At 41.7% G+C, this 18,976-nt stretch overlaps 1 protein-coding gene across 2 annotated transcripts in view; it reads left to right on the forward strand.

Moving 5' to 3' along the window:
- The window catches only part of LOC122861591 (peroxidasin), a 60,853-nt gene that overhangs the window by 23,904 nt on the left and 17,973 nt on the right, over positions 1 to 18,976 (forward strand). For both annotated transcript variants that reach the window (XM_044166219.1, XM_044166220.1), the window contains 9 exons: positions 149 to 318; positions 5,766 to 5,883; positions 6,180 to 6,349; positions 8,211 to 8,483; positions 8,907 to 9,182; positions 12,130 to 12,242; positions 12,644 to 12,800; positions 14,075 to 14,183; positions 16,665 to 16,822. In XM_044166219.1, coding sequence (XP_044022154.1) covers positions 149 to 318; positions 5,766 to 5,883; positions 6,180 to 6,349; positions 8,211 to 8,483; positions 8,907 to 9,182; positions 12,130 to 12,242; positions 12,644 to 12,800; positions 14,075 to 14,183; positions 16,665 to 16,822 — 1,544 coding nt within the window. The remainder of the gene's footprint in view (positions 1 to 148; positions 319 to 5,765; positions 5,884 to 6,179; positions 6,350 to 8,210; positions 8,484 to 8,906; positions 9,183 to 12,129; positions 12,243 to 12,643; positions 12,801 to 14,074; positions 14,184 to 16,664; positions 16,823 to 18,976) is intronic.

An 18,976-nucleotide genomic window follows, 5' to 3' on the forward strand; every position in this document is an offset into this window, starting at 1 on the left:
AGTTTTAGTTCATTAACTGCCAGAGAGGATTTACACGACAGTGCTGCATGCATAACTCCACAGTTGCATGTCAAGATACTGTATGCTTCATTCCTATTTCTCACTTGCTATGTGTATATGTGTCTGTGCATGTTGTCTGTGTGTTCAGGCGACTGGATTCCAATGCATTAAACTGTGACTGTGAGCTGCTGTGGCTGGCTGACCTGCTGAAGCAGTATGCTGAGTCGGGCAATGCCCAGGCTGCTGCCACCTGCGACTACCCCAGCCGCCTGCAGGGCAGATCGGTGGCAACACTCACCGCTGAGGAGCTCAACTGTGGTACGGAGAGAAAAACCAGACTTCCCACTGAGCATGACATTTCTGGAATATCATGGAATGTTTGTTGGCACTTTCAAAACAGGGACATTCATGTATTTAGATTAGTGTGGGGAGTCTGAGAATATCAGGGTTTTCGTTATAATTGATCAGTTTTAGGTATAGTGTAAAATGTATTTTAAAACTTGATTGCTTTAAGATGTTCTATTGTATTGCCACCTCTCCACATCAAGCCCAGCTGCAGTGACAATGAGACTGATTATCTCTGTGGAACTTTAATGTGCTGCGACATTAACGGCATCAACTTGGCAGAACATGTAAGGAAAGCACTCTGACTTGGTTATTGACAGCCACCTTACTAAAACCTAATTTAGTTTTACATTGAGACAACTTTTGAAACTGAGAGGAACACACATCTGGGCAAGCATAGATGAAGCCATACACAAGTGGTTGCACATGTTCCTAATCTAATTACTACAAACTCTCCTAACTTAAAGCACAACTCAGTCTACATACAAAACCCCCAAACTTCCTGCCAACAAATAGCAGGTATGCTTAGTCACCCTGTCTCACACGTACACACACACACACACACACACACACACACACACACACACACAGGTGTATCCTCTCTTTGTGTCTTAGGTCTGCAGGCACCCAGCTGTTTCAATCTTAATACACCACCAGCTGTGTCTCTGGTCTGAGTGAAAGGACCCCCTCAATTTGGCCTCTGGTCTCTCCAGTATCAGACCACCAACAGCTGCCCAGTCTGTCTATGAGATGAGGGTGCTGTTTGTGTGCTTGTGCGTGTGCATAACACAACTACAGTACAGTAGCACATCATTAAACATATGATTTTGTTAATTATCTCTATTGATAATCATAGGGTCTACCTGACCTGTAAAGGTAATATTGTGCTGCAGCCAAAAAGGCTAGGCTAGGTCTTTTTTGGACCATCACTGTGCAGCACTAGACCCAAGCAAGCAAACAGTAGGACATGGTGAGAGGTTTATTCATAATTACCGATACTGAATTAAACACCTCTAACCAGAAGGATTTGACTGAGGGGTAGTGCTGCAGCATATGAATCAAAGTACCCACTTGTCCACAACCTTGGAGCTTGGAGGGACATACATTCTGTGTAAGATTTTGGGACTAAGTCTGAATGTTGACATTAGAAGAGGAGTGAATCAACAACCTATGCAGACCTGAGACAGTACCTCTGTCTGAGGCTAAAGACCTGAATTGTCTGTCTATCTCATAATTATAGTCAAAGTCTTCATTGGAAATTTTTTTAAAATTGATTTTAATTGAGCATTCTGTAAAAAAAAGTGTTAATGTTCAATTTCTATCTCTAAGCTCATCAAATGATAAAATTTCTCCATTCTCTGTGATTTGGTAATTGTAATATTGTGTTGCTGCCAGACATAGCTTGACAGTAGATTTGCTGCAGCTTTGAAGGTTGTATTGTGACATATTGGGCAGGATGCTAAGGCAGTTCTTGTGATGCCAAGTTTTTTTATGAACTTTTTGTTTTAAATATCACATGAAAACTTAATAATGCCATCATCTAGTTTTGTGGATTGGACAGGATGATACAACAGTGAAGATAATGAAATCAATTTGTTACAACCTGAGAAACTGCTAAATGATTTAATAATTTCTAAGAGTTTGGCATAGAGTGTGATGGATTGGGCAAGGTCAACAAAATGTCATCTGCGTACATACTTAGTTTGAAATCATGATCACCTATTAAAACCCCTTTAATATCTTTGTCTCTTCGGATGGTGAATGCTAACGGCTCTAAGGCAAAGATAAACAGCAATGGAGACAAGTAACAGTCTTGTCTGGTAGAGGGTTAAAGTTGACATGGAGTTGAGATTAGGCCATTGCTCTTAAAGGTGGGATACGTGATTCTGGAGAAATCAAATACCATGACAAATACCATGATGTAGAGCGAACAACACAGCAAGTAATATAACTAACGTTAGCTAGGTTGTGGGTTAGCAAACTGCCGCTACAGTTAACATGCGAAGCTAACATGCAGAGAGGAGCAGATGGTTTCCCAGAGCCAGCACACCAGCTCCAGACAGCGATACTCACAACTCTCATGCTAACAGCATATCTTGGCAAACTAGAAAGTAAGATGAATTTCCGTGGCAAGTCATTTAATGTTACCTGACACACAAATCATGGCTGGAATGGCTGGAGCAGTGTTGTGTGGCTCGGTCCGAGCCACTTTGTTTATTTCCCATTTACAGAGCCAGGGCTGTGTACAAACACTGGATTTTTTTTCAGCGCACGTTGTCTCTGCACCTCTCCCGACAGATCATGCAGAATGTAAAAAGGCTGCCCTTTCCAGGAGAGAGACTTTTTCTTCCTTACTGCAGCCAGGATCTTCTGCTTGTCTCCCCATCTCAGAAAGCATGATGATGTTGCGGGGAGATCCTCTGGACTCGGGCAGGCCGCAAAGCTTGGTGGAAGATTGTTTTCATTCAGGCCAAGTACATAACGAAATATGCGACCCAGTAGCCCAGTTAAATCTACTGCCTCAACATCGTCCTTCAGACCCATTATTCTAATGTTATTTCTTCTGCTGTGCAACTCAAGGTCATCGACCCAATGGCGAAGGAGTGGCACTTGTTTGGATAATTCCTTGACCAGCCCGTTTTCCTTTTCCAAGTCATCCTCCAGAGCACTTATGCATTTTTTGGGATTTTACGCGACCCTGTGTTTCACGGTTTTATAATCTTTGGATAAGGTTTGGATGGCAGAGTCGATCTCTTAGAGTTTAGCATTCAGGGATTCTTAATTGCTTTTGAATGCAGAAAACAGACATTTCGCTACGTTGGAGCCTCATCATCTGTGTAGGCGTCATATGGGAGAGTCTTCCCTGCTCTGCGTTGTTTGAAGAGTTCTTTGATTCTTTGTCTTGAGACATCCATTTTATGAAGCTCTCGCATGACTGTTTTGGTGTTGCTACTTATCTTTTAGCTTTTAAAATAAAATTCTTTGGTTTGGTGAGTCACAGATCATACTAGGACACCATGTTCAAATGTCTGTACAGTAGTCTCACTTGATGTAATATTTGCTCATTACATCATGAAAGATGGAATGTTAAATAGATTCACATTCCTACTTATTTTAGAATTGGATTATTTTGATTATAAGAAGAAAAAGATAATGTACTAAAAAGAGTGAAGTATAATTTAGTTGTTAAAGTTATACTCAACCCAAAATCTATCTTTTAAAGAATCAATTCCCCTGTAGACATGTGGCTGTAAAAAGTTAGCTCATTCTTTCTTTATAAGAAGAACGGCTGTGGTCAGTGGAAGTGGTTTTAAATATTTCTATGAATATTTTGGCGGATACTTTTCTTCTGCCGTGAAAACTTGTCACTATTAAAATCCATTGTGACTGACATGAATTTAAGTTGACCGCAGCTTCGATTTATAGAACATTACATTTATGTGCAGTCTGAACAGATGAGTTTTCAGTCTGCGATGGAAGATGTGAAAACAAACAGTTGTGATTTTGTTGATCGGTAGCTGGGCCCCCTCGTAGTGAGGGCATATTGGCGGATTGGCAGTAGCAGAGCGTAGTGGATGGGCTGGGGTGTATGGTTTGACCATGTCCTAGATGTAGGATGGGCCTGAGCCATTTACTGTATGGTAGGCAAGTACCAGTGTCTTGAATCAGATTTCAAGCTGCCACCAGTAGCCAGTGCAGGGTGCGGAGGAGCGGTGTAGTGTGGGAGAACTTGGGTAGGTTGAAGACCAGCGAAGCTGCTACAATCTGGATGAGCTGCAGAGGTCGGATGGCACATGCAGGCACACCAGCCAGGAGCAAGTTGCAGTAGTCTAGGCTCGAGATGACAAGAGCCTGGGCCAGAACCTGTGCCGCCTCCTGGGTGAGGAACGGATGTATCCTACTTATGTTGTGGAGGATGAATCTGCAGGAGCGGGTTGTCGCAGCAATGTTGGTCATCCAGTGTCACACCCTGGTTCTTTGCAGTCCGAGCTGGGGACACCACAGAGTTCTTAATGGTAATGGAGAGGTCATGGATGGGAGATGCCTTCCCTGGAAGGAAGAGCAGCTCAGTCTTGTCAAGGTTGAGCTTCTTGTGGTGTGCAGACATCCACTGAGAGATGTCAGCCAGACACGCAGCGATTCATGCTGCCACCTGGGTTTCAGACCGGGGAGAAGACAGAATTAGTTGAGTGTCATCTGCATAACTGTGGCAGGAAAAACCATTAACTTTTTATTGTCATTTTTCAAGCATTGAGAGAGTGACTGTTTTATATATTTAAAAGATAAGGGAAGGGATGCTTAAGCATAGGTTTAAGTGTATTGATATTTTCTAACACTGCAAGTAGAAACGAAAGTCCACATTTCACTCTAAGTTTGTATGGCTGATATTCAGTCGGTTTCTATAACAGTGGTTAGCTCCTGTAGCAGTAAATCCAACTGTCTTAGCTCTGTGTTTCTTCCAGCTCCCACTGAATGCTGTAGTCTGAGCCAGGCAGGCAGGCAGGCTAGTTGGCAGCTGACTGTAACCCAACCACATTTAAATCTCAGCAGCTAATTTGATGGCCCCGACTTGCCCATTCTTGCTCAATGTAACCCCCTCCACTTCATCTTTATGCATAGCAAGGCAGCAGTGGAAGTATGTTTCCTTAAAACCATGGTGAAAGCCATTCCACACCTCCCTCCCTGCCTCCCTCCTTGCTTTCCCTCTTTCCTGCTGTAAACGGGGCAGAACAATGCACGGCGGGTTGAACAGCTGTCAAAACAGCCGTCCTCGTTGAGATGAAGTGCCACCTCCCTGCACAAGTGGTATCTTATTATATCCTCCTCATTAGACCACGATGGAGGCCGGGTTACCACAAACAGGGTTTCCAACCCACTGCAATTACAATCCCCAGTGTTAATGTGGAGTAATTTGGTGGTAAGAAGAAAGATGGGCTGATATTCTTAGTCTGAATTTCAGAGGCCTCTTATGAGTTTGGGTTTGGTTTACCTACTGGTGTACACAGATTTATCCCCATCCCATGGATTGTTCGCTATGTTAGCAGAGTGGAGAGAATTGTTTGCTCTACAGCTCAGGCTAAGGACCTGGCAGTGTGATGTGGTGGCTCAGGAAATATGGTCAGAGAGGATAGTCTACTATTTGTCTTAACTGACTCTATCTGCCTAGACATGATGACTGCTTCAGCCTTGTCACCTAGCCAGCACCTGGCTGAACCAGGCTTGGTTCAACAGACTGATTGCCACACAATACAGGAGCACACAAATGAATGGACATGCATTTTCACCTGCATCTTCCCATCCTCGTCGTATGCTGTGCAGATTGTAAAGCCTGAGGCAAATTTGTGATTTGTGATATTGGGCTCTATAAATAAAAATTGACTTGACTTGAATTGACCCTCCCTTCTGGCCCTTTCCTCCAGAGGTACCCAGGATCACCTCAGAGCCCCAGGATGTTGATGTTACGTCAGGGAACACTGTCTACTTCACTTGTAGGGCCGAAGGCAATCCTAAACCACAGATCATCTGGCTCAGGAACAAGTAAGGCACTTAATATTATGACCATGTTAAGTAACCAAAGACTTCACTTCACTGATACATGATTAGGTCCCATAAATTGTTGACATTTAAAATAGATAAACAAAAGTCATGAGTTGTGACATTGCCATTCCCATTTAAAAAATGTTGGGATTATGCCAATAATTACGCAGTTATCACTAATGGTGTTATAATGATTATGTGGAATTTAAATAAAGCACCGTATATGAATCGACTGTATACAATTATTGATTTATGTTTAATCGGTTGTGATGTGTATCTCTGTGCCCTCCTGACAGCAATGCTCTAAACATGCGTGATGACAGTCGTCTGAACCTGCTGGAAGACGGGACACTGATGATCCAAGACACCAGGGAGACGGACCAGGGAGTCTACCAATGCATGGCCAAAAACGTGGCCGGGGAGGTCAAGACTTCACAGGTCACACTGCGATATTTTGGAGCCCCCTGTAAGTGGCTGCTTTTAATCTCAATCCCTGCTCATCACGGGCAACCTATTAACTTCTAAAGCTGCATTATGCAATATTTCATGTAGAAATCTCAGTCATATCAATGTCCAGGCTAATTAACCTACATCACAGATTAACATGGAAAAAACTGACTTAGGACACTCACTGGCAGAGGTAAACCTCTTGTAAAAACATTTCTTTCACTATATCCACTCTTACGTCCACTCAGACGGAATTTGTCTAATACAGTTTTAATCTACTGCATTTGTTAACTTCATGTATTCATACGTTTGTTGTGATTTCAAAAGACTGGTGACGTTTTCAGTTTGAAGAACATGATGAAGCTTCCTGAGTGAGTTCTCCTGGTTCAACTTGGTGTCATTGTGGGTCATACTGTACAGATTAGTAGGGGTTTACCATGAGGATAAGGTTTGGATGGCAGAGTCGATCTCTTAGAGTTTAGCATTCAGGGATTCTTAATTGCTTTTGAATGCAGAAAACAGACATTTCGCTACGTTGGAGCCTCATCATCTGTGTAGGCGTCATATGGGAGAGTCTTCCCTGCTCTCATATCTGCGTTGTTTGAAGAGTTCTTTGATTCTTTGTCTTGAGACATCCATTTTATGAAGCTCTCGCATGTCTGTTTTGGTGTTGCTACTTATCTTTTAGCTTTTAAAATAAAATTCTTTGGTTTGGTGAGTCACAGATCATACTAGGACACCATGTTCAAATGTCTGTACAGAAGTCACGTGATCTCACTTAATGTAATATTTGCTCATTACATCATGAAAGATGGATAAATAGATTAACACTCCTACTTATTTTAGACACTCTCTGGCAGAGGTAAACCTCTTGTAAAAACATTTCTTTCACTATATCCACTCTTACGTCCACTCAGACGGAATTTGTCTAGTACAGCTTTAATCTACTGCATTTGTTAACTTCATGTATTCATATGTTTGTTGTGATTTCAAAAGACTGGTGACATTTTCAGTTTGAAGAACATGATGAAGCTTCCTGAGTGAGTTCTCCTGGTTCAACTTGGTGTCATTGTACAGATAAGTAGGGGTTTACCATGAGCACGAGATCATGTAAACACGTTATGATCTCTTTCTCTTATCAGAATAGAGCGAGGTGTCTGCACTGTGAGTAGGCCAAGGTTACCTTCAGAGTTCAGCAGGTCAAATAACTAGGATGTCCCACAGAGCCATGAGCAAAGCCTGCTGGCTTTTCTGCAAAATTGTCCCTCCACATACTTACACACACATTCTGTCCTCTGTCTCTGTTGCTTATCTTCTGCCTGATATACATACACACTTAAACAGTACTCACACATCGGTGAGTCATAGTGCCAATAGCTGTCACTGTGGGAGATTAGCACGGCTGTCTCTAGATGACCCAAAGGTTATCACTGGGGTGATGGATGACCCTTGTGAAGACCTCTTGTTAAGGAACAGTTTCTGAGAGCAGATGTTGTGCGTTTCCTGTCTCTGTATGATTATAAACACCAGGCCCCTTGCTGTGTACATATTTCCTCTGACTCCACTGTAATCACTGGCCAAATATGGACAGGACTCAAGCACATGTTGTGATACACACAGGATATGGTTTTAGCACTAGTCAAAGTGGCATTATTGACAGAAATATGCTAAGATGATCTCTGTGCTTGAACTGACCCTTTAAATGCACATGTTTCTCAACAGCTTTCTTTTGAACATTTTGCCAACATTTATTTAGGTCGTCACTAGTTTCCTAATGTTATTCAAACCAGAGACCCAGATGAAAGATGTTATCACTTCTCACCTAATTAATCTAACCCCATTCCCACGTTCTCCCCTCCCCTCTCCCCCTGCTCCTCCAGCACGGCCGAGTTTTGTGATCCAGCCCCAGAACACTGAGGTGCTGGTGGGAGAGAGTGTGACCCTGGAGTGCAGTGCCACAGGCCAACCGCAGCCCCGGGTCTCCTGGACAAAGGGCGATCGGACACCCCTGCCCAACGATGCTCGCATCAACATCACCCCCTCCGGAGGGCTTTATATCCAGAACGTGGTCCAGGCTGATGGGGGACAGTATACCTGTTTTGCTTCCAATAATGTTGATACCATACACGCTACAGCGTATATCATTGTACAAGGTAGGAATCAGAATACATTTTTCTCTGTTAGGTGAATTGACTTAAATAAGACAGATAATAACAAATAAGATCTATTTATCCATATAACAATACATTTCACGGATTGGCAAATCTACTGACACTAGACAACAAATGTACTGATTTTTACTGCTGTTATCCTGATTTTTCTGAGATATCAGGACCTCTAATCTCATATGAACCCAATAAAAGGTGAAATAAATCGAAACAAAAATGACTTTCTGAATCAGCTTGTACTGTTTCACCTCACTGTAAGGATGGCGCTCAATGGCATTAAGCCTTTCCACGCCACACAAATTTAATGTATTTCTTCTTGCAACTCATAAGGCCACTTGTTGACAAAATTAATCTTTGTATTTCTCACATTACCAGTCATTTACCAGTCTTTTTTCCCCTTCCCCCCAGCGATCCCCCACTTCACTGTCACGCCACAGGACCAGTCAGTCCTGGAGGGTCACACGGTGGACTTCCCCTGCGAGGCAAGTGGTTACCCCCAGCCGGTCATTGCCTGGACACGTGGGGGCAGTCCATTACCCCTAGACCGCCGTCACATGGTTCTGTCTTCCGGTACTCTCCGCATCACTCGGGTTGCAGCCCATGACGAGGGCCAGTATGAGTGCCAGGCGGTCAGCCCTGTGGGGACTGTGCGCACCGCTGTGCAGCTCAGCATCCAGCAGAGAGGTGAGGGTGTAGGGTGAAGCCTCAAAATAAATGTAGATGATGGGACATAATAATGAGCATGTGTACTTGAAGCAAAAAGACGCTTCAGGTCACAGTTACATTAGGTTAGGTACAGTTAACTATAAGTAGAAGGGAAGATCGTGCTGTTACGCTGCTGGTGAAGACCCCCTGCAGTGGTTAACATAGAAGCCAATACATTCTGTAAGACAGACGGCAGAAAAATGTGGCTGAAACATGGCTGTCATGCACATGCTGTTAGTGTGGCTGCTGAAAGGTCCCCTTCAAACACAGCATGATTGTATAGGAGGAGGAGGAGCGCAGTGCTAGGTGGTAAAATGTTAAGAGGGTGAGTGGAGAAGTACTCTCCATTCACAGCTAATTTGCTGTTTACACATGCAAGTCTGGTATTAAACTGTTACAATGCATGTATACACTGAAAGACATATAGCTGTGTGTGTGTGGTTCATTTGTGTGGGCAAATTCTTCATCTTTATGTCTGTATACTGTATGTGCAATGTAAATATACTGTATTATACTGTACTGCATTGTAATTCAATCTGCATGTGCATATGTGAATGTGTTTTTGTTCGTAAGAAAGCAAATAAGTTGGTGTGTCTCACTGCTTCTTTCTTGTGTGCAGATGGTTGTATTTTATGTGTGTGTGTGTGGGTGTGTGTGTGGCTGAAATTACAGGCTTGGCGTAGCACAGGAAAGCATGGCAGTCTGTAATCCTGTGATGACACCATGTTTTTCCATGTAGTAATGGCTGTTAACATAGCTCAGAGTACACGTTTCATAATGGTCCCACACTGTTAAAGTGCTGTACAAGCCCACAACCATGCTGGTAGTTTCTGCCTCTTAAAAGGACGTTTTTCCTTGCCACTGTCGCCAAGTGCTTGCCCTTGGTGGGAATTGTTGGGTCTCTGTAAATTATATTATAACGAGTACGGTCTAGACCTGCTCGATAGGAAAAGTGGAATGAGATAACTTATGAATTGGCACTATATAAATAAAATGTAATTGAATTGAATAGTCAATGATGGCTGCTTCATGCTAAGAGTGCTGTGCAGAGGAATAGACAAAGCATTAGAAGAAAGTGCAGGATTAACAGGATGTCAACAGCATGTCTCCATTCAACAGATATTTCAGTATCACTGTAATATTAACTGTTTTTGTGTTACTGTGTTCACATCCCTGATTCTTCTGTGACGCAGAGTGGTAATGGCAACACATTGCCTGCAGCTTTGATGTACTGTACACTGCAGTGAACCCCGTGTTTTAGAGTTCAACTTTGATTTAAAGGCAGTCAATTAGTGTCAGACTACTATGAAACTGCCTCCCACTTCACTTTGTGTTCTAAAACTTGTGGGATTTTCCCATGGCCAGGTGGCTTACTACTGGCTGCTCTATGGGAACCATGAAGGAATTTGAACATGGTGTGTGGGGGGCAAACATCCACCCTCTCCCACCAAACACCTCAGCTGCAGAAGGGTTGTATCCTGAAACTTAGACAGTGTCCCACAGTGACTCACTCTATAACAATGCTCAACACTGTGTGTGTGTGTGTGTGTGTGTGTGTGTGTGTGTGTGTGTGTGTGTGTGTGTGGGCGGGTGGGTATTACTAATGTTGTGGGGACATAAATCTGTTCACACAGTCACATTGTGGGAACTCGCCTTCCTTATGGGGACAAAAGTCCCAATAACGTAAATCATTAAATTTTAGGGTGAGGACTTGGCGTAAGGTTAGGGTTAGGTTTAGGTTAAGGTGAGGGTGAGGGTTAGGGTTAGGCAAGTAGTGGTTGTGGTTAGGGTAAGGGTAAGTCTCCAGGGAATTAATGTAAGTCAATGTAATGTCCCCGAAAGTGATGGAAACACGACTTTGTGTGTGTGTGTGCGTGTGGGCTTGTGATGTAGTCAAAGTGCAGTTAGTGATTCTTGACCTACTCAATCTCTGTACACAAATGTAAAACAGCTCTTTTCACTTCATGTAATCGAACAAAGAGAGTGTGTTTGTCAGGGCTATCGGTACTCGATACCTTTTAATAACCCAGTACCAAGTAGTAATGAAACAGCTTCAGTCAAATGATACCTGTATTCGATCCTTTTTGTACCCAGATCTTGAAAAACATTACTATTTATATGTTTCGCTCGCAGCCACTAACGGCAAGCGTTCTTCAATTTAATGCGACGTGTGATTGGTCCACTACCACAGCTACATAAAGACCATAAAGCATAATGACAATAAAGATCTTGCTTGACTCAAACTGTTAAATGTTAGTCCTTCAGAATTAACATTTCCCATTACTCAACACAAAAAAAAAAGGCTGGTCTGTTGTGCTGGTTCTGTGTATATAGGCTACGCTTATCTCATGCGCACAAATTAAAGAACACTTTCAAAATGTATTTGTGTAACAAATCATTTGGATGGGGAGTGGCAGCATTTTACACAACTGAATGCTTCCATTCACATGATGAAGTAGGAAGAAATGGTATCGAAAGAAGTAATCTATTGGTATCACTTTATGGTTAGTGGTATTGGTACTGGTATCGTAATTTTTTTAAATATACCCAGCCCTAGTGTTTGTGTATCTGGGAGTTAAAGGTCATAGTTTAAACACAGCACAACATATTGAAAGGGAAAAAACTGAAAACTTACAGATGAGCTATGCATTATTTCCTTTCAAAATACAGTATGCATTCATCGCCCTTTGAACTCCACACTGACTTTAAGCTGTTCAAAGTTTTGCAGCCCTGTAATAAAGGAAAGAAAAATAGCAACTGACGTGTAACTGTGAGTGTGTGTATGTTCTGTGAGCATATGCAGGACAGTGAAACGCTAAGACAAGTCTCAGAATTTCATGTCTTCTGTGATTGAGTATTGTGTATAATTGTGTATAATAATCATTAACACATGCGCATGTGTGTGTGTATGTTTTAACTCATTCAGTAACGCCTGTTTTCACAAATGCTCCAAGGGACCTGACGGTGGAGTCTGGCCAGGATGTCCAGATTCCCTGCAGCGCTCAGGGCCAGCCACAACCTGTCCTCACCTGGAACAAGGTTAGATGATAAAGCTCCTGTTGGCTGTGTAAGGTGCCTGTCGCCTCATCGCCACTGAGGTCATGGGGTTAGACAAGTGCTGAAGTGGGTGAAAGCGAACAGTGAACAAGAAAGGGACTGGGGCCAGGAAATGGTGTGTGGTTACTTTATTTGTTGTTTTATGAATTAATGCAAATAATCACAATGACGTAACTCAGTGATTAATATGTTTCAGCTTATTCAAGTTGACGTTTCTGTCCAAAAACATCTATGCAAACTAAACAGCTCAGTGGTCTGACATAACAAGTCCCATCTTTGAGGCTCTTTAATCACTGTCTCATAATTTGATACCCACCTCCACATGCTAGCTCCCAGGGTAATGACCTTTGCCCTTTGTCACACCCCCACCCTCTCTCTCCCAGGATGGTGTGCAGGTGACAGAGAGTGGCAAGTTCCACATCAGCCCCGAGGGTTATCTGGAGGTGAAGGACGTGGGCACTGCTGATGCTGGACGCTACGAGTGTGTGGCCCGCAATCCCATCGGCTACCAGGTTGCTAGCATGGTGCTTACTGTCACAGGTAAGACACAACGGATGTCAGCAGTTCATAACCTGACGCACGCTTGCTGTTCTTTTTTCACTTTCTGGTTGAAGAGCAGGCTCAGCTAGTGCGCCATGTTAGCGATTTAAGGGGTAAACAAGTTGTTTATCAATGCCGTGGCAAATTTGGTCACGTGGGTGATAAAACCTTAGGTGAACTATAGTGTTTTGTCATTTGTAAATCTGCTGTCAAATGAAAAGAAAATGATCCGATGATTTTATTGCTTAAATCCTGCGGTAAGCTGTGACGTATAATAATTATTCCTTTGTTATACACGCTGTATCTCATATAGCATTACCATAACTGTCGCACGCAGAAGACACCAATTTGCTGCAGAATAAAAATACAGCACTGGACCTCACACTCAATGTACAAAATACAGTTGACATTCCCTCACTCCATGCAACACTAATGCCATTATCCTTGATTTCGCTAATTAAATATTTACACAAAGGAGAAGCCACGAAAGTTAGAAAATAATTTGGAAGCTGTGAGACAGGTGATGTACATAATGCAAAAGGGGCTATAACTCAATTTTAAGAGGTGGAATTTTTTGTATGTTCAGTGTATATTGCTGTCACATTAGTGTACAGTCCAGAGAGCGAGAAGCCCTCTTTTGATCTTCTTTGTCCAAACCGGTAATTTAGTCACACTCTGCAGCAATGCTGTCAGACTCCTGTCAGCTCTTCCCTGTGTGTGTATGTGTTTCCTGCTGAGATTTCTCAAGTCAGACCACAGCACTCTGCTGGTGAACCATAAACTGTATCAATGTGCTCAGTTGTTGTTGGACTCTCTTAGTCCTCATGTCACAATCTCACTGTTTTCAATGGCACACTAAGATGAGGGAGTGTTCCAGAAATTGAGGAGGGAAGCTGAAGTGCAGCACCTTAAAAGGTTCATTCACTTACAGTATTCAGCTGGAAATAAAGAACACTTTTGAACCGAAGCTCTATTTCCTAACCTTTGTTTTTCTCCCTTAAATGGGTTGTGACCACTGTTAACCCCATAATGTAGTGGCACTGGGTTGTGTAAAAAGCATAAATACTTTATAATACTTTGTAAACATTTAAAAGAGCATTTCAATTAAACTTAAGAAAAATGACTGAACCACAAAATGAGAAAGTGGAAGGGAAATTCTCTGTCAGTTATGTTGAGCAAGCCCCAATAAAGTCGCAGGTCCACACATATTACATTTTTTTTTAACTTGGTTCAACTCGGTTCTAATCAGCCTGTCCGTCTCCATGTGACAACAGTTCCTGCGGTCAGCAGAGAGGGGGACACCTTTGTGAGCACGTCCATAGAGCAGGCCATTCGAAATGTGGACAGTGCTATTGAGTCAACGAGGAGACGTCTCTTTGATGGGTAAGATATGAGAAACTCACACAACCAACAAGTCAAACAATTCAAGTGATTGTATCAGAAAGCCATGCTGTGACGAATAGACATAACATACATTGCAGTTCTCGCCTGTCTGCAAGAACAGTGTCTATAGAGAAAAGGTTGTGTTCAGCCAGTACTTTGTGCTTTTGGTTAGGCTCGCATTTGATAGCCACTAAGTCTACAACTTCATGCAACTCCATATAATATACTTTTTATATTAAAATAAGCTCTCATATACAGTAGCACATTTTATATTTCTTTATGCTATATTGCACTTTAGAAATATCTCAAAATGAGATTGTAACTAAGCAGTTGAGAGCACCAATCTGCAACAACATTATGTCATTAGTCCTCTTACATTCTCATTCTCATTTAAATATTTGCCCTGTACAGACTCAGTCCAGAGTTACATGCTCACGGGGCCTGAGTAAGAATACAAATAGCTTGTCTCACATTATCTCACATGACATGCATGTCTGAGTCAGAGCCTTCAGGGAAAGAGTGTGGCCATTCAGGAGGGCTGCTAATATTGCTGCACTTTCCTGTTTCAGTGCACAAGGGTTGCAGTTTTAGATTCAGAAGTTTCAGATCAGACTGATCCAATTAGAAACGGTGCCTTAATGCAGTACTAACAGTCATGTAGTCGGTCAGTTATTCCTACAGCTGCAGTTAATATTTGTGACTGCTTGTTTACTTTATATCTTATTTATATCCAGTCTAACTCTTTTTCATTGGTGGCATCAATGTAATCATTTTCCAGATGATAAAGGAAATGATTGTGTCTTGAAGTCTTTGTTTATCCAGAGAAGTTTTTATTGCACTCTATGTCACTGTAAGAGATTTAGGTGGTTTCAATATAGCTCATAAGTGTTTCCATCCTGTTGAATGATGTGGTTAGCAATTGTGTTTTTCTTGGCATGCACACACATACACTCACACATCCCACGCCCACACATGCATGCACACACACATACAGTGCACAAACACAAATATACATGAAGAAGAGAAATGCACACATGAACACACACACAGTGGTAACCTAAATTGAGATGAGGGGATTTCCAGCTCTCTTTAATGACAGTCACAGATTAAGAGGCAGCCTCCTCCTTGGGTGATGGCACCAGTGTCTTGGTATGGAAACAATGAAAAAACAATGATATTGGAGAATGAGAGCGTATCGGGAGACAAGCTAGTAGCACGTGTTACTGCGTGTTGCTGCTAGACGTCAGACAGTTAGACCTTGAGTGTTGTTTGTTGATGGCAGGAGTTGTTCATTATAGAAACAAAGTGCATCTGGGTACCCAGATTTTTCAGATTATGAAAACTAAATGCACTTAAGGCAGCATTTTTTCACACACGAAAACAATAGTGTAAACACGCCTTTGATCAGTCTTGGCAACAGTTCTCCTGGCTTCACAACAGTGTCAATGCTGTCATTTGTAGGAGGAAGAAAAATGCCATTAATCACAGAAAGAATTTATGTAAAAAAACCTGTTTTACAAAGTGCTGTGTTTTAATGAAGCACAGCATGGTAGACTTTATTACACTATACTATGATAACACTTTATTATAGAATAGACATTTATATCATTATATATTTCATATGTTGCATTTTCTGCATGTATATTATGTGTTTACTATAGAGTATATGCATTTGGAGTGTATTGCTGCTGTACTAGAAATCCAATTAAAAGCTGCGTAACTTAAAATTTCAGTTTTAAACACATTAAGATGTCAAATAAAGTGTTCATGTTTTAATAGTAACTTGGCTTACATGTGCATTATGTCATAATCTAAATGGGCTTGCAAAAGGAGACAATATTAGTTTTTTTGTTTTTCATCTCGGGCTGGGTAGAACACCTGTGGATCTGGCATGGCTTAATGGTTTGCCACTCCCTAAAGTCCAGCTCTGGCTGAGCTTTAAAGGCTGGAGTTGAATGCATGTTTAAAAAAGTAGCTTGAGGTGATAGTAAAGCAGTCCAGTGGTCTTCAAGAGGGAGTGAAAGCAGGAACAACACAGTCATGCAAACAAACTCAGTGATAGGCTTATTATGAAGGAGAGCCAACTCATGAGTGAAATGACTGATTTTTGTGCATGTTTTGGGATTCTCCTTTTCTGAACTCTGACCTGCTCTAGCTGCAGCGAAGACATTTTCTGGAAAGTGTCAGAGAAAGCTCTGCCTGCTTCCCCCATGAAAAGTAAATGCCCTCGAGCAAAAAAGAAAAATCTAAATACAGAAGAACGTCATTTGAACATGAAATTTGAAATTGATCTTTTCTGTTGCTCTCTTGTAATTTGTCTTTCTTTCAACCGCTCTTTACTCCCACACATTTTTCTGCTGTTTCCCACTCCTTTTGCTTTTTCTCTACACACAACGTCATATTCATTGTCCCTCCTCCTTCGTCACTCTTTCGTTCTCTCCCACCTCCCTTACACCCCATCTCTATCCCTCATCTCTCCAGTCAGCCTCGTACCCCAGGAGAATTGCTAGCTCTTTTCCGGTATCCACGGGACCCCTACACAGTGGAGCAGGCACGTGCCGGGGAGATCTTCGAGCAGACTCTTCTGCTCATCCAGAACCACGTCAACCAGGGTCTCATGGTCGACACCAACGGCACTGGTGAGGCTGATAACCCAATATACTGTGCTGCCACTAAAAGGTTCCAAACAGGCTATCGTAACTTTTTTACTTTATACCCGATCATGTCTCTCACTGTGCAAGTGTCTGCAAACATATGAAAAGGGCTGTAACTATTATATGATTTTAATGAGAGACGTCAGACCTGCTGTGTAAGATGTGGATGTCTGACACATAAGGGACTGATGAAATTAAGTAAGTACAGTAAAGGTGCATCTTCCTTTTTGGCATTTTGCCTTTATTTGAGAGCTGACAGCGTGTGTATCAGGGCACACCAAGCTCTTCTTTTTTACATAAGTGAGAGAAACCCTACCTTCTAATTGAAACACTGTAGATCAGCCCTTTTTTTGCTGTTGGTTGGACAAAACAAGCATTGTGAAGGTGTCACTTTGGGCTCTGGGTAATTGTGAAAGCATTACTCACTATTTTCAGGATTTTTACAAACCAATCAATCAAATGGAGAAAATAATCAGCAGATTAATCCATAATGAAAATAATCATTAGTTGCAGTCCTATCCAAAATAGTTAAAAATGAGCTCCACCTCAACTACAACAGTAAAATCCAGCTTTTACATTAATGCATGAGTAATAATAATCTAATGATATAATATATAATAGTATATAAAAGTCACAGGTGACATTTTTCTGCATTGAGTACTTTTACTTTTAATACTTTAAAGCTAGGGTAGGTAATGTATTTCAGAAGCATTTTTTGTTATATTTATTGAAAGTCTCTTTCCGACAGCAATCGATAAATCCAATGCTAAAATTGTCTTTGAAAAATCCGGTATCTGTGGCTGTCGCAGGCCTGTAATAAGCCCATCCAATCATTTCATTCGAATGAAATGATTGGATGGCCTGGCTCAAAGTAGTGACTTTGAAGTCTTTATTCACATTATTTTTTGAAATTGTCAAACTCCATATTTAAAGGAGCTGTAAGCAACATTCACTGCCACTAAATGTCGCACTAGAGCACCAGCATCTCAGACCAAAACAAACAGACATTATGGCCCACCAGACTCCATTGAGAAAAACAGTAATTTTACCTCGCATATCATCGTAAAGCACACTTCATTCAAACTAGACAGAAACAAAATACAACTCACCAAAATGCGTCTTTGTTAGACTTTCCACTGTTCCAATAATCACCAACGCTGGTTTAGTAGAAATATACCCTTAATTCACCGAAATATTTCGGCTCTACGCATCAACTGTCATCCACGAAACGGGCCGCCATTGCTGCAACGTAATCCTTCAGGACAAATGTGCCCATCAAAGTAGCCTACATCCACTAAAATGCAACATAACAACACTATGGAAAGGATCCCTATAGAGATAGACCTTTTTGTTAAACAGTAAGATCCTTTTTGTTTAACCAGAAACAGCCGTTATATCGCTCTTGCTCGAAACCAGACTCCATTGACTAAAACAATAATTTTATGTCATAGATAATTGTTAAACACTTTGTTAAAACGGGACAGAAACAAAATAAAACTCACCAAAACCGTCTCTGTTAGTCTTTCCACTGTTCCAACAATCACCAACTCCGGTTTGGTTGAACTAAGTCCTTAATTCACCACGTTAGATGAGAAAAGAAACAGCTCTCCTCACAGACGAACAGTTTCACACGAGGGACTCGTGTGCACTAACATGCACACACAGCCGGTGCTGCTGTACAAACAAAGCACAGAGAGGCTGCGATAACAACACAGTGTGTGACGTCATCCACTGATCAGGACGCCATTACTCCACTATATCTTTATATAGCAAACAGTTGTTTTCTGCTATATTAATGTTCAGAATTTCATATACAGAACCTTTAAGTTTTCTTTAGATTGTGGATACTCATGATAATTAGAATCTCTTACTCACTTGGTCTTGGTGACAGCAATGAGGTAATTTTTCCACACACACCAATCATAAACAATGAGCTGTTGTGTAGCGGCGACCTTTTTTCACTTCAAGAACAGTTCGTTTGACCTGCTTCATCTATTGCAGCACTTACTATATCAGAATCAGAAATACTTTATTATATAGTAATATTGATATTGCATCACCTATAAGAAGGAGCGTGTCATTCCTTACAGGCATCCTGTGTCTGATGGCTCTGTAGCTGAAGAAAGCCAAGTACTGCTG

This window comes from Siniperca chuatsi, linkage group LG15 (assembly GCF_020085105.1).
Source record: "Siniperca chuatsi isolate FFG_IHB_CAS linkage group LG15, ASM2008510v1, whole genome shotgun sequence".
Taxonomy (NCBI): domain Eukaryota; kingdom Metazoa; phylum Chordata; class Actinopteri; order Centrarchiformes; family Sinipercidae; genus Siniperca; species Siniperca chuatsi.